The sequence below is a fragment of the Anomaloglossus baeobatrachus genome, chromosome 1, assembly GCF_048569485.1.
Source record: "Anomaloglossus baeobatrachus isolate aAnoBae1 chromosome 1, aAnoBae1.hap1, whole genome shotgun sequence".
Lineage (NCBI taxonomy): Eukaryota > Metazoa > Chordata > Amphibia > Anura > Aromobatidae > Anomaloglossus > Anomaloglossus baeobatrachus.
Window position 1 is genome coordinate 199,977,334 of NC_134353.1, and position 25,690 is coordinate 200,003,023.

The 25,690-nt window shown below is 46.0% G+C and overlaps 1 protein-coding gene across 1 annotated transcript in view; it reads right to left on the reverse strand.

Annotated features, from left to right (window-relative positions):
- The window catches only part of LOC142310199 (uncharacterized), a 140,525-nt gene that overhangs the window by 21,404 nt on the left and 93,431 nt on the right, over window positions 1–25,690 (reverse strand). Inside the window, exons 14-19 of the mRNA XM_075347688.1 lie at window positions 23,528–23,627; window positions 11,281–11,320; window positions 7,839–7,890; window positions 7,472–7,583; window positions 6,280–6,363; window positions 5,151–5,274 (exon numbers count right to left, since the gene is read on the reverse strand). Of these exons, the coding sequence (XP_075203803.1) occupies window positions 5,151–5,274; window positions 6,280–6,363; window positions 7,472–7,583; window positions 7,839–7,890; window positions 11,281–11,320; window positions 23,528–23,627 (512 nt within the window). The remainder of the gene's footprint in view (window positions 1–5,150; window positions 5,275–6,279; window positions 6,364–7,471; window positions 7,584–7,838; window positions 7,891–11,280; window positions 11,321–23,527; window positions 23,628–25,690) is intronic.

Below are 25,690 nucleotides of genomic sequence, written 5' to 3' on the forward strand. Positions count from 1 at the left end.
GAGTGGCCCAAAATTCCAGCTGAAAGTGTAAGAAGCTTGTTGATGGTTATAGGAAGCGATCGATTGCAGTTATTTATTCCAAAGGATATGTAGACAAAAATTAAGTAGAGGGTGCCAACAATTTTGAATGGACCATTTTTGGAGTTTTGTGTGAAATTATGTCCAATTTGCCTTTTTTCCCCCTGTTTTTTTTTTGTGTTATTCCAGAACACACAAAGGAAATAAACATGTGCATAATAAAACAAGTAATTACAATTATTTTCTGGGATAAATGCTTCATTTTCTGGAACAAATTCAAAGGTGCCAACACTTTCAGCTAGGACTGCATATACAGACACAGACGAGGAAATTAACTTTTGATATTCAGGCTCCATATCTCACCATCCACTACTGACCACCAAATGACTACCTTCAGTTTATAGACAATCATCTTGGCTATCTCCTAGATAAATTTCACTTACAACTATTTAGCATATGATTAGTTATGCAGATTCTTGTAACGTCACTGCATCATTATTGTTTTGCTCTTAAAAATCTACATTTACATATTTTTATTATTTTGTTACTATTTTGTAAATCCTCCTTAGCTTTAAACACTGCCTGAATCCTTCTGAGCATGATCATGATCAGATTCAAGCATGTCTAGACCGAAATCTGATCCCAGGTCTCTTCTACATGTTCAAACCCTCCACCATACCTCACCTGGGAGCTGCAAGAAGCCCTACATAGGAGCGCTCCTATTCAGGATTTGATCCACTGATGAACCCCCACACACCAAGGAGGAGAAACACGTCGGGACAATGATGATTATTTAACCATATACATAACTGTATGTTTTGAGGTTGTCAGCCACTATTGAGTATATTTCTGGATGGTTCTATAAGTGCAATTGTTTATGCGGCATTGTGAGCGAGATCCTCACTGGTGCATGGGATACTATCTATGAGTTGGCTGCCTAAAGGTACCGTCACACTAAGCAACATCGCTAGCAACATCGCTGCTGAGGCACAACTTGCTAGCGATGTTGCTGTGTGTGGCATCCAGCAACAACCTGGCCCCTGCTGTGAGGTCACTGGTTGTTGTTGAATGTCCTGGACCATTTTTTAGTTGTTGCTCTCCCGCTCTGAAGCACACATCGCTGTGTGTGACAGCGACAGAGCAACAACTAACTGGGCAATGAGCAGGGAGCCGGCTTCTGCGGACGCTGGTAACCAATGTAAATATCGGGTAACCAAGAAGCCCTTTCCTTGGTTACCCGATATTTACCTTCGTTACCAGCGTCCACCACTCTCAGCTGTCAGAGCCAGCTCCCTGCTCCCTGCACACGTAGCTGGAGTACACATCGGGTAATTAACCCGATGTGTACTGGGGCTAGGAGTGCAGGGAACAGGGAGCCGGCACTGGCAGTGTGAGAGCGGCGGACGCTGGTAACGAAGGTAAATATCGGGTAACCAAGAGAAGGGCTTCTTGGTTACCCGATGTTTACCGTGGTTACCAGCGTCCACAGAAGACGGCTCCTGCCGCCTGCACACGTAGCAGAGTACACATCGGGTAATTAACCCGATGTGCACTGTGGCTAGGTGTGCAGGGAGCCAGCGCTAAGCAGTGTGCGCTGGTAACCAAGGTAAATATCGGGTTGGTTACCCGATATTTATTTTAGTTACCAAGCGCAGCATGCTTCCACGTGTAGCCACGCTCCAGCGATCCCTGCTAGGTCAGGTTGCTGGTGGGATCGCTGGAGCGTCGCTTAGTGTGACATCTCACCAGCGACCTCCTAGCAACTTACCAGCGATCCCTATCAGGTTGTATCGTTGTTGGGATCGCTGGTAAGTTGTTTAGTGTGACTGGGCCTTTAGAAAGAAAAATATCAGTCTGTTGCAGTTCTATTTTATCATTTCACTTACGAACTGTGGATTTTTAGGACTGACTCACACTTTGCAAATTTGCCCTTTAGGATGTTAGTATTCTTTTGTGGTGGTTTAGCATAGGGTCAGTGAGGGAAAGCCACCATGGAGCGGGGGAAAAAAAAAGTAGGGTGTTAAACTTCCGCTGGCAGGCAGGAACCAAATATAGGGTAAGCATATTTGCCCCTGTATATTTGTAGCCTGATCCTTAAGCTCTGGCTTTTTCACTCCTGCCCAGAACAAATCATGAAATCTGACTCTTTCTGTGACTGTTACCCCACTTTTAATGGCTACTGTACCATCACACAAAGCCTCATATCCAAGTTCACTACCTTTTCTTTAACCCAAATACATACTCGGTATCTGTCCCTTGTCCTTAGGACACTCCAAAATGCTAGTACACACACTCATATTACCCTTGTTAGGGTATGTGCACACGCTGCATTTGTCACATTTTTTTTTTCAGTGTAGTTTGGTCACAAAACCTGAAGGATTTCATAGTATTTGCAAAGTCAATCAGATTCCTGAAGTCTCATGAACACGATGCGGATTTAAATCTGCAAGGAAAAAGTTACCAACATGCCAATTCTTGCAGACTTTACCCATACTAATGAATAGGGAAAAATGCACAACAAACACGCGAGTAAAAAAGCAACAAAAGTCATGCGTTTTTTATGCTGTGTTTTTCTTGCCAACACATCAGGATTGGAAGCAGCATTTTCTGCTGCAAATCCTGAACATGTTCACATACCCTTAGACAACGAAGATGGCCCTTATGGTCTGCCAAGACAGTCGCTGACCGCTACTTCTCATGGCTTCCTCATACAATTGAATGCTAAACTCTTTATAGTGGTTCTAAAGGGGAACATTTCTCTTTGTGGAAAATACCAACATAGCGTACGGAGACTTATAGGTCATGCAATGCTCCCCTGATAAATTTAATATGCACACATGCTTTTCAGAGAGGAAGTCCAGAGAACTCCAGTCAGGAGTAGCAATCATAAAAGTCAATACTGACCCATTAATGACTTTGCACACGATTTAGGATAAAAAGCCAAAACAGATAACACAGACTTGTTTTAAGGTGTGTTCTCCACATCAGGGTTGTATTTTAGGATTTTCATAAACTATTGTCTTTTAGGATTGCTACCCCCAATGAATGGCACTAGAGTTCTCTTTCTCTTTAAAGAGGATATTTGCATAATTAAATTTCCCTGAGCAGCTCCCATAACACACCCTGTCAAAGGCCTCTCACTTAAGGCCCAGTCACACACAACGACTTGCCGGCGATGCCGACAATGATACTTCCTGATAAGGATCGCTGGTAAGTCGCTGGGAGGTCGCTGGTGAGAAGTCACACAGTCAGCTCTTACCAACGACTCAGTAATGATACAGGTCGCAGTAGCGACCTGTATAACTATCTCTGCTGTCATTGGGACCCTGTCACAAAGTGTCAAACATAGAGATGCGTCCTGCCCAGCAGGACATCGCCTTTGAAGAAAATGGTCCAGGACATTAAGGCGACCTCACAGCAGAGGACAGGTCATTGCTGGATGTCCCACACAGCGACAGCGCTAGCAAGATCGCTGTTGCGTCACAAAAAACGTGACTCACCAGCGATGTCGCTTAGTGAGAAGTGGCCTTTAGCCAGATCAGACTTGCTTTGCACTGATGAGGGGTAAACACCCTGAAACATGGAGTGTCGGGTTTGGCTTTGTATCCTAAGGTTATGTTACCAAGTTGAGTTCTTGTGCTGCGTATTTTCACTGCTGGAACAGCAAGAGGCTGAATTTTTTAGACAAAGTGGATGGGATTTATAGAAACTGCATGTCTGCTATGTGTTTTTTGTTTTATTTTCTTCAAGGGAATCTGTCACCACATTAGGCGACTATAAGCTGCGGCTACCACCAGTGAGCTCTTATATGCAGCATTCTAGAATACTGTACATTATACTCACCTGGGGGCAATCCGGTTTGCTGTTCTCCAGTATGGCATCTCCTCTCTGCGCCAATCGCTGCCCTCCTGCTACCCAGTGTGCATGACATATCCTACGTCATCCACACAGCTCGGTATTGCGGTCCAGCACAGGCGAACTTTGATCTGCCATGCAGCGCTGCATAAACTGAACTGCAGTGTGTGTTTCATACAGATTTTACCCATAGAATTGAATTAAATGTTGAAAATCCGCAAAAAACAAAAATGCCTTTTCTAGAGCATTTCCGCTGTGGAAGCACACTAAAAACGTATGTGATCCGTGCATGACTATCAAAGCTTTGGTCAAACCAGGAACCATCAAAAACAAAGCAGTGTTATTTAAAGCCTGATATACCAAAAGATAAAAATGCATGTAAGAAGAAACGTGGTAAAAAAAAAATAAAAAACATGCAATACTAGTTTTTCCTTTGTATAGAACAGCCTCTGAATACTAATGAGAATAACCAGAATCACTTGTAGAGCTTCATGGACAGATAAAGAGTTTCAAACTCCATCAGACCACAAAAGCTGGACACTATAAACTGTTGAAACTAAAAAAAGAAATATTCCAACATAGGAGCCAAGTGAGAAAAATTTCAGAGTGATTTTCTTACTACTGACTTATGTGCTTCCTATTTGGTTTTCATTTATCACCCCTATTCCATGACTGATGCATCGCTCACATAACCTTGTGCAAAATCAATCTATCGCCTTCGGGTCCCGCGCACCTCGGTCAGCACTTTCAGACCTGCTCCCGGTATAATGCGGCTATTATCATTTTTGTCTATTCTATGACGGAGGAAAAGTTGTTCTCCACATATTTATAGATTTTCAGCCATAAATAGTGAAATACGATCTTTAGATTATTCACAAGGGTTTAGCACAGTGCAGTCCATACCGGGTGATGGATGGGGAGGATAATATCACCTCAGATGGCAATTTCAGTATATTAGAAAAAGAAGTTTCCAGTCTGTCCTATGCTAACCAATTCATCTTGCAAAATATAAGAAATAGAAATATTGCAGCAATCAATATGCACAAAAAAAATCTGACACCATAAAAAAAGGACCAAGAAGACATCAAAGACTCAGAGGATCTACCTGCCGAGTTATATTGTGTTTAATCAGGGGTGTATATGGCAATTACAGAATACAAAATTAAAGGTAGTGTTATTGCAAAACATTGGAATTTAGTCAGGGGTGGAAAGTTACTTGAAGCATCAATAAATGAATGAATGCTATGATACGCTGCTCAGTAGAGGTACATACATACCTGTCCACAAGGTGCTCATCAGGCTGATCTCTCTGCAGTAGATGCTGGAAGTATTCTTCTACAACTTCCGATGTAAGTGCTCTTTTAAGGTATGGGTAATACAATGGGTGACGAGCCACAACACCTACATTACAAAAGACAGAGCTCACACTACAAAATAACTGCAAGAGACTGGAGAGCGCAAGGAGGTACATAAGAGATGAACCGTACAGACTCCTCATCTTATTATATTCACCATTCAATAGTATCTCTGATATCCGGATGGTCCCAACTGAGCCACATTATTTAAAGGACTCTGCCAGAACAGGATGAATGTTCAAATCAAGCACAGGCACTCGGTGCATCATTGCGGGGCCAAACATTTAATTACACCATCTCCATCTCCATCCGCTCCTCTTATTTGATTGACAGCTCTGGCTGCATAGTTCCAAAGATAGTAGCAAAAGCAGCAGGTGGGAAGGTGGATTCAAATGTTTAGCAACGCCATGATGCACAGAGTGCCTGTGCTTGGTTTGAACATTCATCCTGTGCTGACAGTGTCCTTTAAGTAATCTAGCTCAGATGGGACCGTCCAGATACTAAGGCTATGTGCCCACGCTGCGGATTTTGCGCGGATTCTGCCGCGGATTTGCCGCGGATTTTCCGAAAATCTGCAGCAGCGGCACTTCCAAGCCATTTCAATGGCATTTTGGAAATGCTGTGTCCATGCTGCGGATTTTTCCGTGGCGGATTTTGATCCGGAAAAATCTGCAGCATGTCAATTATTGTTGCGGATTTTGGTGCGGATTTTGGGTATAGAATGGGGAAAAAAAAATAAAAATCCGCATCAAAATCCGCGGCAAAAATAGGGTGCGGATTTGCCGCGAAAGTCGCGGATTTTCATGCAGAAAAATCCGCAGGTACATTCTACCGTGGACACATAGCCTAAAGGTACTATTGGATGGTTACTATAATAAGATGAAGAGTCCGAATGGTACAGTCATTGTGTGCTGACAATCCCTTTAAAAATTGTGCAATAACGCACATCAAATCCATTACATAGAATACTCAATATGATTTACAAATTAGTGTGCAACTATCACAGTACCAAAAGACCAGCATAAACCCTAAATACTTAAACTATAATTACCTATGTTTGCAATGTTTCCTTTGTCCCCACTTCTGGTGTAAGCGAGTTCTTCTAAACGATATGAATAAGGACCACTTGGCAAGTCTGCAGAAATATAAGCCAATGGGACCAATGAGCTGATGAGAACTTTACGGTGTAATTACAAACATTCCCATCTATAACAGCCTCCTAACCCAATTAGCCAAAAAGCCCACTTGGCATCAGCACTCATATACCAAAAGCAATTGGCGCAATTACCGTATTTTGCATCTTATAAGACGCACCGGATTATAAGACGCACCCCAAATTTGGAGATAAAAAAGGTTAAAAAAAGAAAAAAAAAGGGTTCCGTCTTATACTCCGGTGTTGTCTTACCGGAGGGGGGTGGCAGCGGAAGTGGAGCAGGGTCACAGGAGGCAGAGGATGTGCTGGCAACAGCCGCGGGTCAGTGTTGGCGGCAGCGGCGAGTCAGTGCTGGCAGCGGACGCTGCGGTGGTTGTGTGGTGGAGCAGGCCAGTGCGGTGAGTGTCCCAGATGCTCTGTCGGTAGACTGGGCTTCAAAGAAATGGCGAGCGGCGCCTACGCAGATGGAGCTCTCATCCAAGGCTGTCTCCGTGTGCCATCATTTGAAGCCCAGACCGCGGACACACCATCTGGGACACCTGGTGCACAGCCATTGCAGCTTCCGCTCCCAGCACAGCTAGCCGGCCGCACAAAGTGGCAGCCGGCTGGCCGCCGGCCCAACCGCACAGAGGCAGCCAGCCGCCAGCACAGAGAGGCTGCAGCACAGCTAGGCAGCCGGCCGCCGGCACAGTGAGCAGCCGCCTGCACGCACCGACAGGCACCCGGCCGCCCGCACAGACAGGCACCCAGCCGCCCGCATAGAGAGCCGCAAAGACAGTCCCCTGTCAATTCTCCACCTCCTGGTAACCTATATTCAGATTTCAAGACGCACCCCTCATTTTCCTCCCAAATTTTTGCGAGGAAAAGTGCATCTTATAATCCAAAAAATACAGTACGTAGTTCATGAATGAGATCAAGGGGGACTGTAATTAGAAAACGCTACACACTTAAATCAAACTTTTAGTTTTATAGGTTAAACTGCTCCCACATAGGAAATCACTGTATACATCTCACAGATACTCTTGAACACCTTTTACCAAATTTTTGGACACACTATGTAATAGCGGCTATTTTACTATTGTCTCAATACCTTTGGGCACTTCTGGGGTTACAGGCTCTACGGCAGATATGTATTCATCTACAGTGAAAGAATGATCATCCACAAATGCCTCTATGTGTTTTCCATCCATGAAAATATCAATCTGAAATAGATATTAAAACTTAAAACAGCAAACTGGGACATTCAATTCTGACTATTGACATGAAGGTCATATCTATTAATCTCTGATGGGGAGAAATTCCACCTTTAGGAAGAATGGGTTCTATGACTTGGGTAATTGGGAGTACGATAACCGCCTGATTGGTTACGCAGTTTTCATTTCGATAGGAGAAAAGATAAGTTATTCTATTTCCCGCTGCTATGCATTTTCATTCAATAAATACTCAAATACACTCACATTCACATTTTTCCTGGGGTAGAGGAAGAAAAATGGTTTCAGAACTGGAGACCTGTGATGGCAAAGTAATAGAAAATTAATAATACACAACGCCAGTATAATGTTCATTTAATGACAGGATAATTATACTATGAAAAATTGTCTCCATATAGCAAGGTTACCCCAAACGAGAAAACTAGTTTACTAAATGGTATTGTTTGTGTTTCTGGTCAGCATCAGATAAGTGCTGCACAAACTGAACATTTTAAAACCTATTTCACCATAAGCATTATTAGGAAACCATCTTTTAGGACCCCCTTCCAATAGCATGGTTAACAGCAGTAGGAACCATTCAGTCAGCTTTACTATTTCTCCGGTAAACTGAAGGTTATCCGAGCCCTCCAATCTCGGGCCAGCAATCCAATGTGTATGGGGGCAAACGGGCTCCAACAGAGGATGTGGGGGAAAGAGAAGGAAATGGCCTCTTGAATTTCAACTTTTGATCTTTTTTGTTTAACACAGGAATAGGCTCAGCGCTCTTGTGTTCGTTATTATTAGAGGGTTGCTGCCAATCTCTTTTGGCAGCGGCCGTCTTATAACGAACACAAGAGCACTCAGCCTAAGTGTTCCTGTGTATGGAGGAGCTATCCAATGTGTATGGTCAACTTAAAGAGACTGTCAGCACAGAATGACTGTACAAACCAAGTACAGGCGCTGGGTGCAGAATGTAGCCAAATATATAAATGCACATCTCCATCCTCCCCTCTTTGATTGACAGCTCTGGCTTTATAGAGCTTGAGGAGGGAAGTAATAGATGGAAAACAAGCAGGTGGGAAGCAGCACCTAAATGTTTGGCTTTGCTATTAGGCACTGATTGCATGTACTTGGTTTGAACAGTCATTCTGTGCTGACAGAGTCCGTTTAAAGGAAATGTGTCAGCTAGATTTCACTCACCAAAGTATTTGTATGAACATGTAGCTCTCTCTCAAAGATAAATTCAGCAATATGCTTAATTAGCCAGGCCTTTCCTCAGTTACTGATATATCAGCATTTGAATGGATATACAGATGAGGCTGAAGTGCTTTTGTCCTGTGTCAGCTCTTCCCAAGCCTCTGTCACTCCAGCTTTGTTACCCTTCCAATGCCGCTGCTTGCAGCACGACTGAAAGCTCCTTTCCTTGAAGTTACAAAGCATACAGGCTGTCAGTCAAGCAGAAGGCAGCGCTGGAAGGGGAACAGAGCTGGAGTTGGAGGCTTACAAAATGCTTCCATGATCCAAAAGTTGAAACGATATACAAATGTGGCTGATTTCTCAGTAACGCAAAATAAAGTATAATCTCTAGCATTCCTGGAATAAGGCACTACCAGCCGAAACATGTCGGATTTCTCGTAATGTGTCCCCCCTCACTGTTTTCATGATCGATGGATCTTTTTTAATAGAACCTCAATAAATATTTTTAACCTTCTTTGAAGAGCTGGAGATCATACTCTATTTTGCTTGTCTGTGTTCTGCCTGAGACCAGGGCAGCTCCGTGCACCAACACCGATCCTGATCTGGACTTTAGGAAGGGTGAGCTGAACTACTTTTTCTATTTTCTGGATTTCTCAGCCACGGAGGGAAGGACTGGCTAGGTAAAGGTATTGCTGGAATTGTCTTTAAAATAGCTACATGTGCATTTAAATACTTTGGTGGGTGAAATCCTGTCGACAAATTCTTTTTAAGATGGGGGTTGACCAAACCACGTTAAAGATTTGCCTTAAAAAGCATCTGCACTTTTACAAAACATTGCATAAATCAATAGTACAAATGAACATAATAAAATGTTTAATATATATCTTATCAGAAAAAATTGCTTCTTTATCCACTTATAAGCCACGTCTTCTCAACCCCCTGCGTTTTGAGCTCATCATCCACTATGGAAAAGAAAAACAGCTAATCTCTAAGACAGACTACCAGCACAGTAAGGAGCCAAGTTACACTTTCTATTAGGGTGGAGGTTTATTGAGGAGTAGAGTGAGAAAGCAAAGACACAAAAATATAGTGCTGAGCTTTCTGACAAGTCTTTCATCTCACTCCAGAGCTGAATTCACACCTTCACAACACAGAAGTAGCATGGAGGAAATTATAATGAGGTAATCTAAAGGTCCAGTCACACTAAGCAACTTACCAGCGATCCCAACAATGATAGGGATCGCTGGTAAGTTGCTAAGAGGTTGCTGGTGAGATGTCACACTGCGACGCTCCAGCGATCCCACCAGCAACCTGACCTGGCAGGGATCGCTGGAGCGTCGCTACACGAGTTGCTGGTGAGCTCACCAGCAACCAGTGACCAGCCCCCAGCGCCGCGTGGAAGATGCTGCGCTTGGTAACTAAGGTAAATATCGGGTAACCAACCCGATATTTACCTTGGTTACCAGTGCACGGAGCTACACGTGCAGAGAACAGGGAGCAGCGCACACTGAGCGCTGGCTCCCTGCTCTCCTACTAGTTACAGCACACATCGAGTTAATTACCCGATGTGTGCTGCAGCTACATGTGCACATAGCAGGGAGCAGCGCACACTGCTTAGCGCTGGCTCCTTGCTCTCCTACTTACAGCACACATCGGGTTAATTACCCGATGTGTACTGCAGCTAAATGTGCACAGAGCAGGGAGCAGCGCACACTGCTTAGCGCTGGCTCCCTGCTCTCCTAGCTACAGCACACATCGGGTTAATTAACCCGATGTGTCCTGCAGCTACATGTGCACAGAGCAGGAGCCGGCACTGACAGTGAGAGCGGCGGAGGCTGGTAACAAAGGTAAATATCAGGTAACCAAGGAAAGGGCTTCTTGGTTACCCGATGTTTACATTGGTTACCAGCCTCCGCAGAAGCCGGCTCCTGCTGCCTGCACATTTAGTTGTTGCTGTCTCGCTGTCACACACAGCGATCTGTGCTTCACAGCAGGACAGCAACAACTAAAAAATGGCCCAGGACATTCAGCAACAACCAACGACCTCACAGCAGGGGCCAGGTTGTTGCTGGATGTCACACACAGCAACATCGCTAGCAACGTCACAAAAGTTGTTCGTTAGCAGCGATATTGCTAGCGATGTTGCTTAGTGTGACAGGGCCTTAAGTGTGCTAACTAAGGAATGAATGTCAGGCTGTCGCTTATCTCCTACAAGAGCAAAAGCATTAGTAGTTTAAACTCAAACATACCAATCCATCGTTTGTCAGAATAAAGTTGAAAGCCATCATACACTTTAAATAGTTGAGCAATCCAGCAAAAGTCACTGAACAATACTCTATCACCTGGATAAGGAAATCTTGAAATCATGAAGAGATGGTGTCTCTTGAGGACTGGAATTGGGGAACACTGCTCTAATGTGTATGGGGCCTTACAACAGAAATCTTTACCAATAAAACACCAAATGTGATGCCAGGGAAAGCAACACAGCACAGTGCAGAAATGTAACACTCACACTCGAGGACGTCCACCAACGACAGCAGTGAGACCCGGAGCTATAGAAATAAAAAAACAAACCATATGATATGTTAAAAATATAGCTTTTAACTTTCTGCTCAGCATGAATACATATTAGATGATTAGATCTTTAAAAAAAACCTAAAAACATTTAACAAACCAAAAAACAAATTCCCAAGAGGTGAGGATGTTAAAATCTTATTATATGAAGCTTGATAGGTCAGATTGGTGAGGCTCAGCCCATGCACGACCAATAATATCAGACATGACCCTGATGACTGTAAAACCAGAAGGTTGTCTAAGATTAGTACAAATACCCCATGGCATTACTAAAGCTTAGATCTGTTCCTCTGAAGTCAAATCTTTTCTAGTCTCAGACAACTCTGTGAAAATCCAACCCATGCCTAAAAATATAATTTCAGTCAGTTGGTTTTAGCATAGATGTCCCACAACTTAATCTGTCTCCAACTCCATACTGAAACCGTTATGAGCATTTAGGTCAGAGGATTCCTTCCTTCCCATTTTGTTTTTCTTTGAAGAATATTATTAAAAATTCTAATGTGTATAAACACCACCCAGCGGACTGGACTAGAAAACTGGTAAATAGGGAGCAGGCCATAGGTTAGAACTCTGTTCCCATTTTCTTGGTACATGTGAATAGGACAGCCATCTGGAACACACCCTGGTAATAAAACGCTGTCAGTCAGATGAAGAGCAAAAGGAGATAATAAAGGATCATTTCGCAAATTAAAGGGAATCTGTCACCAGGTTTTTGCTCATCTGAGAGCAGCATAATGTAGAGACAAAGACCCTGATTCCAGCAATGTGTCACTTACTGAGCTGTTTTTTGGTAAAATTAACGTTTTCTCTGCTGCAGATCTAGCAATTATTCAGATCTTATGAATATGCTGGATTACTTGGCAGCAGACCAAGTAGTTCTCTAATGATAATCTACTGCTGATTAAACAGTAATTGTTATCAAAACTACACTACGCAGCCCAGGAAGTGAGATCACTAGAATGAGGATCTCTGCCATTACAATATGCTGGTCTTAAATTAGGTGTTAAAACCTGGTCACAGATTCCCTTTAAGGATTACTATCAGATTTCTGCAGGCCCTGCAGCGATAAGATCATTCACTTGACCACTATAATCCGACCTCCATGGTCAGAACCATAGATATCACACCTGAGGTCTGTAATTGGCTGCTGCAGTCACATGAACGATGTACGTGATGTCATCGCTGCAGGACCAGCAATACCGAACAGGTGAGCAATAGTTCTTTTACCATACGTCCTGCTCTTGGCATGTACTATATAAATATATAAGGATGTATAGCGAATACAAGGGATTGCTCCACATTTCACATCCTATTCATATATAAGAATGTTAACACTGAAGTGTGGGAAAGTGAGGGTCTGAAGTCAGAACGGATCCATATCTCTTTCAGTCAGCAGTGTTGTTTTGATGACATGTATAGGGAAATACACTGTCACCAAGCCATTGCCCTTGTTGCTTAGGAAAGGTCTTGACATTGCGAGCCATTATCTGTATGAGTGGGGTCAAACAGGGAGTAGGTCAAACCGTTAAACTTATGACTTCTTTTGCAAAGTGTCTTTAACTTGCTATGTACTTGTTATCAGTCATAATATTTATAAATAAAGGAGCACTTTGAAATCTCAAACTACACTAACCAGCTGCCATTGAGGAGTCAAATGGGGGTCATTGCAATGTGAATTGCAGGTCACTCGCTCATACACTCACTGGGAACGCTTGCAGATACTATTACACTTTCGATACCATAAAAATGTAACCATCCAATTTCCAGGCAAAAAAAAAAACCCCACATCATTTTATTATTCTTTTACATCTTTGCTATTTTCATTACAAGAGGGAAATATAAATGCTTTATTAGACTCATTCACCGTTCTGAAGCTTTAACGTCTTCAGTACTATAGACGGACAATGCAACTATAAAAGCAGCCAAAGAAAACGAAAAGCAGATCTGGAAGGTTTCATTATTCGATTATTTTGTATGTTACCCTTGTGGCTGTCTGTGGCTGTATTATATCAGAATGTTGATTAGTAATTGAATTCAACAGCATTTAACCCAATTGTGTCCAGACAATATAACTCAAAGTATGTTACAGAGTTATTCCCCAGTTTTTAGAATGGGTAAAATTTAAACCCCACTCTCAAGAATGGAAGGACTTTTAATTTTAATGTTTATTGCATAGGTTACCAGTGCAGTAATCAGCGATCTAAGTGAATAGCGCACTCTAGCAAGCTATTCGCTATAAGGGCCGCTTTACACGCAACGACATCGCTAAAGCGATGTCATTGGGGTCACGGAATTTGTGACGCACATCCGGCCGCATTAGCGATGTTGTTGCGTGTGACACCTATGAGCGATTTTGAATCGTTGCAAAAACGTTCAAAATCGCTAATCGGTGACATGGGGGTCCATTATCGTTGCAGCTGTAGGTACGATGTTGTTCGTCGTTCCTGCGGCAGCACACATCGCTATGTGTGACACCGCAGGAACGAGGAACCTCACCTTACCTGCATCCACCAGCAATGAGAAAGGAAGGAGGTGGGCAGGATTTTACGTCCCGCTCATCTAGGCCCCTCCGCTTCTATTGGCCAGCCGCTTAGTGACGTCGCGGTGACGCCGAACGCACCTCCCCCTTGAGGGAGGGATTGTTCAACAGTCACAGCGACGTCGCTGAACAGGTATGTGCGTGTGACGCTGCCGTAGCGATAATGTTTGCTACGGCAGCGATCACCGCATATCGGCCGTACGACGGGGGTGGGTGCTATTGCACTCGACATCGCTACCAATTGCTAGCGATGTCGTAGAGTGTAAAGCGGCCCTAATGGTTCGCTCACATCTGCATGTGAAATATGGCATCTTTGTTGCTCCTGAAACCGTCTTGGAATGACATGCAAGTGTCCCTCCATATGTCATACCAGTACGTTTTCCCCCTCGCCTAGTCTCCGTCTGACATCCATGTAATATCCGGTGCTATCTGTGTGACATCTGTCACAGTAGCTTTTGAACCGTCGGTTGGTTGTGATCAGTGGTGACATCATGAGTTCACCGCAGTTCAGTGCTGACAGTTCTCACAGTACTTTAAGTGAGAACCGCGGCGGTGAACTCATGATGTCACCATTCATCACGGCCATTTGCATGCTACGGAATGACCAATTGCTGTAACTTGTGTTGACCGCAGTTCACTCTCGGCGCCGGTTTTCACACAGGGCAGTTTGAGAGTTGGCAGTGGTTGCTGTCCCAACCTATAGGGTTTTGTTGTAATAACTATCTTGGTGTGAGTGCAATGCAATTTTTTTTATCGCATTGCACTAGCAGATTTTATACTCATATGTGACTGAACCCTAAGGTTGCTGCTCTGCAGCCAGCCAGACTGCTGGATCCCGACCAGCTTTAGTATTCCTGAACTCCTCCAATAATGTAGAGGCTGGTCTACTAAGCAAGAAGATTAGAAGTAGCGGTGAGAGTGTGACGCCCCAGGGGTGCCGATCCTGTTCAGGGACGCCACAGGGCTTATTCAATATGGCGAACAGGTAATGTCAGTTTTTATATGTCGTGACGCCACTCACGGCTTGCAGTCAGGGATGTGGATGACTGCCGCTGCAGGTTTTACGAGCGTCTGGGGCTGATGGGGTCTGCAGCCAGATGATGTAGCCTCCTGTGAGTGACTCGGGTGAGCAGGGTAGCGGGTCCCGGAATAACACAAGCTGAGTCCAAAAGTCTTTTAACTGGTTTTTACTCACTTCAGATGTTACGGTGAGCTGACCCAGGCGTTGTGGTGATGAACCAGGTAGGACCAGGGGCTCCTGCGGGCCAGTCTGAGGGTAACCTGTTAGCTCGCCTTCCTAGCACTCTGTGTTCGGATAACCCCCTGACATGGAGTACCATGGGGGTCTATCCAGGGCAGGGAGTCGCTACTGCCTTTTCTCCCCTGTGTTTGGCTTGTTTGCCGGCAGCGTGGACCAAGTGAGATGGCTCCAGGCTCTGTCCCCTTATGGGTCCCTGCGTTGCTGCTGAGGCTCGGACTCTGTGAGGTTGGTGAGGTACTTGTAGTTTCCCTCACCGGCAGGTTTTAGTAGGTAGCTAAACTGGAGTCTGCTCTAGGGACCTGTACCCCATATGTGCCTAGTCACCAGGAGCACTGTACCGTTTCTACCAGGTGACCGTTCTCCCCCGCTAACCGTTACTACCCCGTGCAGGGTCTGACTAGTGGTCGTGCGCGTATCTACCTCGCTACTGCTGCTCACCACCACCAGACTGGCTCTCCTCCCTTCCTGACAACCTCTGCACTATAGCTCCCAGCCTCTCCGCTACACTCCTTGACAAGATTTGAAGGCCAGTCCCCTCCGGAGACTGCCCAAGGGTCCCATCTACTGGTGTGGGAGAACTAGTTGCTATGTGTCTGTGCGTACACACCTCATTCTGGCCCTTAGGATTACCTGGAAGTACTGTCCCAGCATGGGTGCAGTACTCAGTGGCGCCTAATCGGGTCAGGGGCGCCACAAGAGATTACTACCATGCTCGGTACTCATAACAAGCAGTTGAATGTTTGGATGGGTGCGACTCGAGCAGTCGAGTAGAATGGAAGTCAATGGGGGACTTGAGCAGTTTTTGCGCAATATTTCCCGGAAAACTGCTCAAGTCCCCCATTGACTTCCATTATACTCAGCTCCTCGAGTCGCGCCCACCCAAACATCCAACTGCTTGTTACAATTACCGAGCATGGTAGTGCTCACTTACCACTTCTTAGAAGTTCATTTCTTCTAATCTTACAAGTGCTGATTGTTAACTGACCAAATCTCTGGCGCCAACTGATACCGGCCAGCTGCACTGTCTGAATACAGTACTTTGATACTGCAGAAGAAAAGATGCATCATAGAGTTCACTGCTCGGGCCAGCTGCACAGCATTGCCATTGAGTTGAACTGTCAATCCTTCAGATGTGCTCCACCCCTAAGCAGAAAGCCATGAGGCAGAGAAGTGGTAAGCTCCTGAAGACAGAAGCTGAAGACAGAAGCTGAAGACAGAGGCTGAAGACAGAATCAGAAGACAGAATCAGAAGACAGAATCAGAAGACAGAATCAGAAGACAGAAGCAGAAGACAGAAGCAGAAGACAGAAGCAGAAGACAGAAGCAGAAGACAGAAGCAGAAGACAGAACCTGAAGACAGAACCTGAAGACAGAACCTGAAGACAGAACCTGAAGACAGAACCTGAAGACAGAACCTGAAGACAGAGCGTAAGAAAATCCTAGCACATATACAGAGTAGTATACTTGCACAATAGACCACGGGAATATTACTCCTGCTGTTATCACTAGTATCAGAGCAAAGCTCTGCACCAAGCCATATAACCCCTTGGATGCATCTAAAAAAGTACCCGAGGGCATCATCTGTATGCACCCTAGCATTCTACCTGTAAAAGGATAAAAAAAAAATCCTGAAATATTGCATGCTCAGCATTTATTCTCAGACCATACCCTTTCTAAAGGCCCCGTCACACTAAGCAACATCGCTAGCAACATCGCTAGCAACATCGCTGCTAACGAACAACTTTTGTGACGTTGCTAGCGATGTCGCTGTGTGTGACATCCAGCAACAACCTGGCCCCTGCTGTGAGGTCGTTGGTTGTTGCTGAATGTCCTGGGCCATTTTTTAGTTGTTGCTGTCCTGCTGTGAAGCACAGATCGCTGTGTGTGACAGCGAGACAGCAACAACTAAATGTGCAGGCAGCAGGAGCCGGCTTCTGCGGAGGCTGGTAACCAATGTAAACATCAGGTAACCAAGAAGCCCTGTCCTTGGTTACCCGATATTTACCTTTGATACCAGCCTCAGCCGCTCTCACTGTCAGTGCCGGCTCCTGCTCTGTAAACATGTAGCTGCAGGACACATCGGGTTAATTAACCCGATGTGTGCTGTAGCTAGGAGAGCAGGGAGCCAGTGCTAAGCATTGTGCGCTGCTCCCTGCTCTGTGCACATTAGCTGCAGCACACATCAGGTAATTAACCCGATGTGTGCTGTACTAGGAGAGCAGGGAGCCAGCGCTCAGTGTGCGCTGCTCCCTGCTCTCTGCACGTGTGGCTGGACACTGGTTGCTGGTGAGCTCACCAGCAACTCGTGTAGCCACGCTCCAGCGATCCCTGCCAGGTCAGGTTGCTGGTGGGATCGCTGGAGCGTCGCAGTGTGACAGCTCACCAGCAACCTCCTAGCAACTTACCAGCGATCCCTATCGTTGTTGGGATCGCTGGTAAGTTGCTTAGTGTGACTGGACCTTAACATGCTTGGTGGGATATCGGTGGCAGGTTAACTGAAATCATGAGATTATGTAAATGAGAAATGACAGAACATTCATTGTGTTAATTTAGAGCATTTGACCACTGACTGAACTCTCTTATGTAAATAAAGCTTTAAGTAGAAAAACACATCCATCTCGGTATCTTCACAGCCCAGGACTATCATACTTTAAAGGTCACGTTCCAAAATATTATTGTTAATTATACTTACAGCTAATAGCTGAAAAGCAGTGCAGAAAATAAGAGCTGCAAATTAAATAAACCAGGCAGATAGGGATTTAGTCTTTCATTGATTATGGGACAACCACTTTAATTATGGACTCTTTATTAAAAGGGAACTTGTCACCAGGTTTGTCCCTAATGAGCTGCGGCCACCCCCACTAAGCTTTGAGATACAGAATTCTAGAATCAGAGCCCAGGCCTTTCTGTATGACGTAAAAAACACCCTAATAATACTTGCCTAGTGGGCAGTCCAGTCCGATGGGTGTCGTTGCTCTCGGTCCAGCATCTCCTCTATTTTGTACGATCGCTGGCATCCTGCCCAGCCCCATGAGTATGACGCATCCCGCGTCATTCACACACAGGCCTCCATTGCACTCCTATGCATGCACACTTTGATCTGCCCGCCTGAGGGCAGAGCCAAGTTCTGTAATGCTCAGACGCGAGGAAAGGTCAAAGATCGCCCGTGCATGCACACTACAGTACTTTGATCTGGCCTCAACTGGTGAGCTCAAAGTGCGCATGCACAGGAGAGCTATGGCGGCCTCTCTCTGAATGACGCGGGAGGTGTCATGCACATGGGGCTGGGCAGAATGCCGGCGATAATATAGCACCCCTGAGGCTCTCGTCATTACAGGGTACTGCAACTGAATTAAGGAGCAGTATCTGTCTGGGGTAAGTGACAGGTGGTTTGCCGGTGCTCACACCAATACAGATTACACATGCAGTTAGGTGCCTTCCCCACAGGGGGTAGTGGACTGGGGTGGATAGGAAGAGTTAACCATCCGGTAGTATGGGACACCAGGACAGCCACTGGGGGGCGAGTGCTACTTGGGGTATAAGAGGAGGTAGCCATGACACATAGAGCTTTGCTGGAGGGAAGTCCCCTGAGACCAGACTGGGTGCAGGAGAGCACCAGTGCTGGTGGGACACACAGCTTATCTTGCCATTGTGGAGCCTGGGGCTTGGGAGCAGGAGCTCAGCCCAGGTTCCTTCTGCTGATCGCTGGATAGCGAGGACAAACAGGACATTTACACTGACACCAGTAACCGCCTGGATCTTACACTAGATAATCAGAGACTTACCAGCAGTGAACCAGGCCACTCTCGGGCAATCTCCTAACCAGTGAGTAAAAGACCTGAACCGGAGCTCTTGCCTCGTCCTCATTACTTACCGGCGACGCCGTCCTGCGCTCCGGCACCTACGATCCACTAATTCCATCACCTACCCCCTTGAGCCCCGGCACTACTTGCGGAGGGCCGAACATCCAGGCTGCCGTCAACATCAGCCCCAGTGGAGAGACTGCAGCGGGGGTTCTATCTCCATAACCGCAACCCGCAAGTGGAGTCACGATATAAACTTTATTAAACATTCCCCTGTACATAACCCCTTTTAAAGCAATCCCCAGATTCACAGAACCGGGCAACGGCCACCCAGTGACACATCCCCAGTAGTACACCTCCCGGGACAGAGTACCCCATAGCCCTGGGGCGAGTCAATAGCACAAGATGGAGGAGGCGCCAGATTGAGAGCATCGACACCCATCGGACTGGACCGCCCCTAGAGCAGTATTATAAAGGTGTTTTTTACGTTCTACAAAGCAGCCTGGGGTCTTATATACTGGAATCCTGGAATCCTGTATATAAGGGCTCACTGGTGGTGGCTACATCTTATAAGAGAAAAACCTGGTGACAGCTTCCCTTTAATCAAGGGCATTATGTTAACAACATTAGGACGTGTCCCAAAAAAGGGTGGAATTTAAGTCCGTAAAGGTTTTGGACCATCTGTGGTTTCTCATTTCATAGCAGAGAAAAAATAACGAAGAGGAGTTTAGCAATCATGATTATGACCTCAATTTAGCGATGCATTCACTGGTGGTAGCAAAAAACTGCTCTCTGTTGCTGCAAAGGCTGCTCTGACAACTTTCTAATGCAAATTGTGAAAGCGCTTGAATGGTAGTTGTCAGCAGCATTCATATTTTTAGTGATCATGAAATAGTACTGCCATAAAATACACAATTCACACAGTGGAAAACACCCCCAGTAGTGCTAGATAGCAAAACGCCAACACTGATGGTGCAAAATAAAGTGACTACTGTATGAATAAAGGAAGAGTGTGCTCGCTCATTCTTTTTAGCCCAAAGTAGCTTCTTAGCGGCTATGACTTTAGAACCAGCCATAAATATACATATTCTTATTCTTACTTCCCACACATTGCCATGAGCATGGGCATCATCTAATTTGATCTGAGTGATCAAGAAATACAGAGCAAAAACTGTAAACTATTTACCATGAATTGCTGCAGTTTTGTGATGCAGTTTTTTTGGTTGGAAATAAAAAACAATTCATAAAAGCAGTTACGCTAGAATCACTGAGCGTTACGTAAAATTCTGAGGTTTTTGGTGTTTTTGCTCAGCTCTACCAAAGTGGGCTGAAGCCACAGCTCGTGTAAAGGGGGCTTTACACGCTACGACATCGCTAATGCGAACTCGTTGGGGTCACTGAATTGGTGACGCACATCCGGCCGCATTAGCGATGCCGTTGCGTGTGACACCGATGAGCGATTTTGCATCGTTGCAAAAACGTGCAAAATCGCTCATCAATGACATGGGGGTCCATTCTCAAAAATCGTTACTGCAGCAGTAACGAGGTTGTTCCTCGTTCCTGCGGCAGCACACATCGCTCCGTGTGACACCGCAGGAACGAGGAAGCTCTCCTTACCTGCCTCCCGGCCGCTATGCGGAAGGAAGGAGGTGGGCGGGATGTTACGTCTCGCTCAGCTCCGCCCCTCCGCTGCTATTGGGCGGCCGCTCAGTGACGTCGCTGTGACGCCGCATGGACCGCCCCCTTAGAAAGGAGGCGGTTCGCTGGTCACAGTGACGTCACCGGGCAGGTAAGTATGTGTGACGGGTCTGGGCAATGTTGTGCGGCACGGGCAGCGATTTGCCCGTGTCGCGCAACAGATGGGGGCGGGTACCCACACTAGCGATATCGGGACCGATATCGCAGTGTGTAAAGCCCGCTTTAGGCTATGTTCCCACAGGGCATCTTTTGCTGCGTTTTTGAGGTCACAACGATGCACCTAAATGCATGCATTTCCTTCTCCCAGCAAAGCTTGAGATTCTGATTTTGCTGTCCCCACTGGGCATCTTTTGTTGACTGCATCTTGAAGATGCAGCATGTCAATTCTTTTTTGTGTTTTTTCCAGCGTTTGAGCCCTACCAGTCAATAAATTTGACTTAAAAAAAACACTTTGGGCAAAATGCAGTAAAAGCATTGCGTTTTTTTGCCGCAGTGCGTTTTTTGGGACACAAACACTGCATCTTTGTGGTAAAAAAAAAAAAAAGATGCCGCATGTGAACATACCCTTAGGCTATGCATTTTTATTAAGTCAAATCTACTGACCAGAAGGGCTCAAAAATGCTGGAAAAATGCAAAAAGAATTGACATGCTGCATCTTGGGTGCATCTTCAAAACTGCAGCCAACAAAAGAAGCCCAGTGTGGACAGCAAAATCAAAATCTCAGACTTTGCTGGGGGAAGGAAATGCATGCATTTTGGTGGATCTTTGTGACCGCAAAAACGTAGCAAAAGATGCACTGTGTGAACTTAGCCTGAGGGGTACTTTGCACGTTGCGACACCGCTGCTGCGATGTCGTCGGGGTCAAATCGAAAGTGACGCACATCCGGCGCCAGTAACGACGTCGCAACGTGTAAAGCCTAGATGCACCGCAAAAGCGTCGTAAATCGGTGATCTGTGTAGTGTCGGTCATTTTCATAATTTCGCTGCAGCGACAGGTACGATGTTGTTCCTCGTTCCTGCGGCAGCACACATCGCTGTGTATGAAGCCGCAAGAGCGAGGAACTTCTCCTTACCTACCTCCACCGGCTATGCGGAAGGAAAGAGGTGGGCGGGATGTTTAGGTCCCGCTCATCTCCGCCCCTCCGCTTCTATTGGCCACCTGCCGTGTGACGTCGCTGTGACGCCGCACGACCCGCCCCCTTAGGAAGTAGGCGGGTCGCCGGCCAGAGCGACGTCGCAGGGCAGGTAAGTGCATGTGAAGCTGCCGTAGCGATAATGTTCAATACGGCAGCTATCACAAGATATCGCATGTGCGACGGGGGCGGGTACTATCGCGCTCGGCATCACTACCATCGGCTAGCGATGTCGCAGCGTGCAAAGTACCCCTTACTCTTATATCAATATTAATCTGAAAAGTATGTATCAGCTCACCAGATAGTGTGAGGGTAGGCCTGGGCTATAGGCCGTTTGTCCAGATGTAATAAGATGATCCAGATGTAATAATATGATCTGTGTATGTAAATAATCAAAGTATAGATGTCGTTGCATAATTATTTGTGTGTCTGTATGACAATCGTATAGAAGCTTCATAATATGATTCTAAGATGTGTATTTCGCAGTGTGTTAACAAAGATAATGAAGCCAAAATGAACAATGAACAAAGAGGTATTGATAACATACTGAGAGAATTCATAATCAGTTGGTTCACACCATATGGGATGTGGTATGTTGATTCCTTGTTCTTGCTCCAAGGTCGAAGTCGAATGTTGTATGGTATAATCACAAGATTCTTGAATAAACGGGTCAGAAGTTAACTTCTGCTCAAGCAGTGAACACGTTTCATTGTCTGATTCATTTATAGCTGCGCAGATCGATTTGAAATCCGTCTCTGTGACCCTGAAAAACTCCATTTGCGGTTTTCCCAAAATATCCAACCTTGATAATAGATCCATCCAGGGTGCGGTGCGTGGAGAACTTAGAACTGGCTTTCAGGTAATGATGATCAATGGAAGAAAAAAAGTCCAGCAACCGCCAAATGTGATAAATTAAAACATGGCTTTTATTTCCAAGATTACAATAAGGGCAAAAATATTTTTTAAAAAGTAAATAGGAAGGCAAGCTTCGAGCAAAGGATATGTTCCAAGACTCCCGAGTTGTAAAACATGTAATGGTTAAGAACAAGTCCTTTGCTCGAAATGTGTAAACTGTTGCCTGCCTTTCTATCCACTTTTTCATAATTTTGTCCTGATTTTACTCTTGGAAATAAAAGTGATTTTTTTAATTAATCACATTTTGGTGGATGCTGAATTTTTTCTTCCATTGTTCAGTCTAATTCATATGCGGAGCTGCGGCATACTTTATACTGGAAATCTTACTCCACTCCCTGACTAGAGTAAAACTACTGGTGGGGTATATGGAGGCACATGCCACTTGTTAGACGCTGTCGAGTCATTAACATGTGAGCACCTCTTAATGATTCGAAAGCCTCTGACTCTAACATGCACCTTTATGAACACAGCTGTGAATATAGTCAGTCGTGTGGTATCGGGGCATGTGTGTTTTAGTTGTCCAAGCGACATGGCCAAAAACCGGACAACAAAACCACAACAATTTATGATAAAACTATAATTGCAAGATTCAAACCACTACACGTACGGGTACCCTGAATGCAATTTTACCAGTGCAGAATCAATTGTGTTTTTACACTTTTTAACCATATTATTACATGGTTGTCTCCTTTCAGAAAAGTTTTTCCTATAGTAGTAAGAAAATACAATCCGTTTTTAACTTACTAATTTACTACTAATGGAGGATAGCAAAAAAAAATTCTTAAAATGGGAGAACCCATTTAATTAGATAACATGAATAGTAGCAGTACAGTTACCCATTCCGGTGCCTGCGGGTGCAATCTCCCTTGCAAAGATTTCTAGAGCTTTTTTCTGTTTGTGATGAACACCAAGCCAAATGACCGCTTCCCGAGAGAGCTGAAATAGGTCAGAGAGCCTCATTAAAATCAGAGAGTCGCATTCAAAATGACATTATTTTTGGGGTAATATATATTTTATACAGGATTAGGTTTGGCCCCTACATCTTTATTTCAGATGTGATGGGGGTCACAGTTTTGTAGCTTTTATTAACATCAAAGAGTCTCCTCTTGCACTTGTCGTCCATCGGAAGTCATGTATGGCCAGGAGCATGTGACCAGACCAGCCCATCAGCCTCTTCCAATAAAAACCAACTCACAAAGGAAAGCTGCTTTTTTATTGGAGGAGGCAGAAGGACAGGTCTGGTCACATGCTCCTCCACTAGCAGCCATTATCTATATATATAATTGCCTTATTCTGTCTGTCTGTCTGTCTTGCTCCAAAATTGTGTCCTTACGGTGACACAAAGCTGATTGGCCGCTGGGCTCGCCATGGCCCCACCCCCCCGCACGGATTGGCCGCTCGCCCAGGCTGCGCCCCCACACGGATTGGCCGGCCGCTCGCCCAGGCTCCGCCCCCCCACATATTGGCCTCTCGCCCCGGCACCCTGCAGGCATTGGCAACTCGGCCACGCCCCGCCCCCCTCACGCAATGCACGCTAGCTCTGGCCCCGCCCCCCCCCCACGCATTCGCCGAACCGACACGGTCACGGAGCCACGACTACCAGGTGAGTACTGTACCCCTGGGAGCCCACATCAGCGTACGCCGCAAACCCAGCCGACACATACCCTCGCATTGCTGGGGCTGGCCGGCATATGCTGGTGTGGGCTCCCGTGCGAGCGGGGGACGGGATACGCTGGTAACCATGGTAGCATAGTTACCAGCGCATCAAGGTCCTGCAGCGGCGGAAAATACACACACGCACACACATAACAGCACACACACACACACACACATCAGATCACACTCACTCTCACACACACCTCACACACACATCATATCGCATCCACACATCAAGGTCCTGCAGCGGCGGAACATACACACACATAACAGCACACACACACACACACACATCAGATCACACTCACTCTCACACACACCTCACACACACATCACATCGCATCCACACATCAAGGTCCTGCAGCGGCGGAAAATACACACACGCACACACATAACAGCACACACACATCAGATCACACTCACTCTCACACACACCTCACACACACATCACATCGTATCCACATACTCAAAACATCCTGGGATATCGCTTGCTTCTCGGCGGCGATACTGTGGAGTGAGCTTCCAGGACCTGCCGGAGGATTACATGGCCAGAAGCATGTCTTATCTCCGGATGTTGTGAGTATGAGCGCGTATGTGCAATATCGTCAATGTGTGTGTGCGTGAGTGTATGCGATCGGGTGTGTGTGTGTATGCGATCGGGTGTGTGTGAGTGTATGCGATCGCGTGTGTGTGTATGCGATCGGGTGTGTGTGTGTGTGTGTATGCGATCGGGTGTGTGTGAGTGTATGCGATCGGGTGTGTGTGAGTGTATGCGATCGGGTGTGTGTGAGTGTATGCGATCGGGTGTGTGTGAGTGTATGCGATCGGGTGTGTGTGTGTATGCGATCGGGTGTGTGTGTGTGTGTATGCGATCGGGTGTGTGTGTATGCGATCGGGTGTGTTTGTGTGTATGCGATCGGGTGTGTGTGTGTGTATGCGATCGGGTGTGTGTGAGTGTATGCGATCGGGTGTGTGTGAGTGTATGCGATCGGGTGTGTGTGAGTGTATGCGATCGGGTGTGTGTGAGTGTATGCGATCGGGTGTGTGTGGGTGTGTGTGTGTATGCGATCGGATCTGTGAGTGTCGGCAGAGGAGCACGGCGTGCTGGAGGAGGCTGGGAGGAGAGAGGCTGATGCTGGGGGAGGCTGGGAGGCAGAGGCTGATGCTGGGGGAGGCTGGGAGGCCGAGGCTGATGCTGAGGGAGGCTGATGCTGGGGGAGGCTGGAAGGAGAGAGGCTGATGCTGGGGGAGGCTGATGCTGGGGGAGGCTGGGAGGGGGAGGCTGATGCTGGGGGAGGTTGGGAGGAGGGAGGCTGGGAGGAGAGAGGCTGATGCTGGGGGAG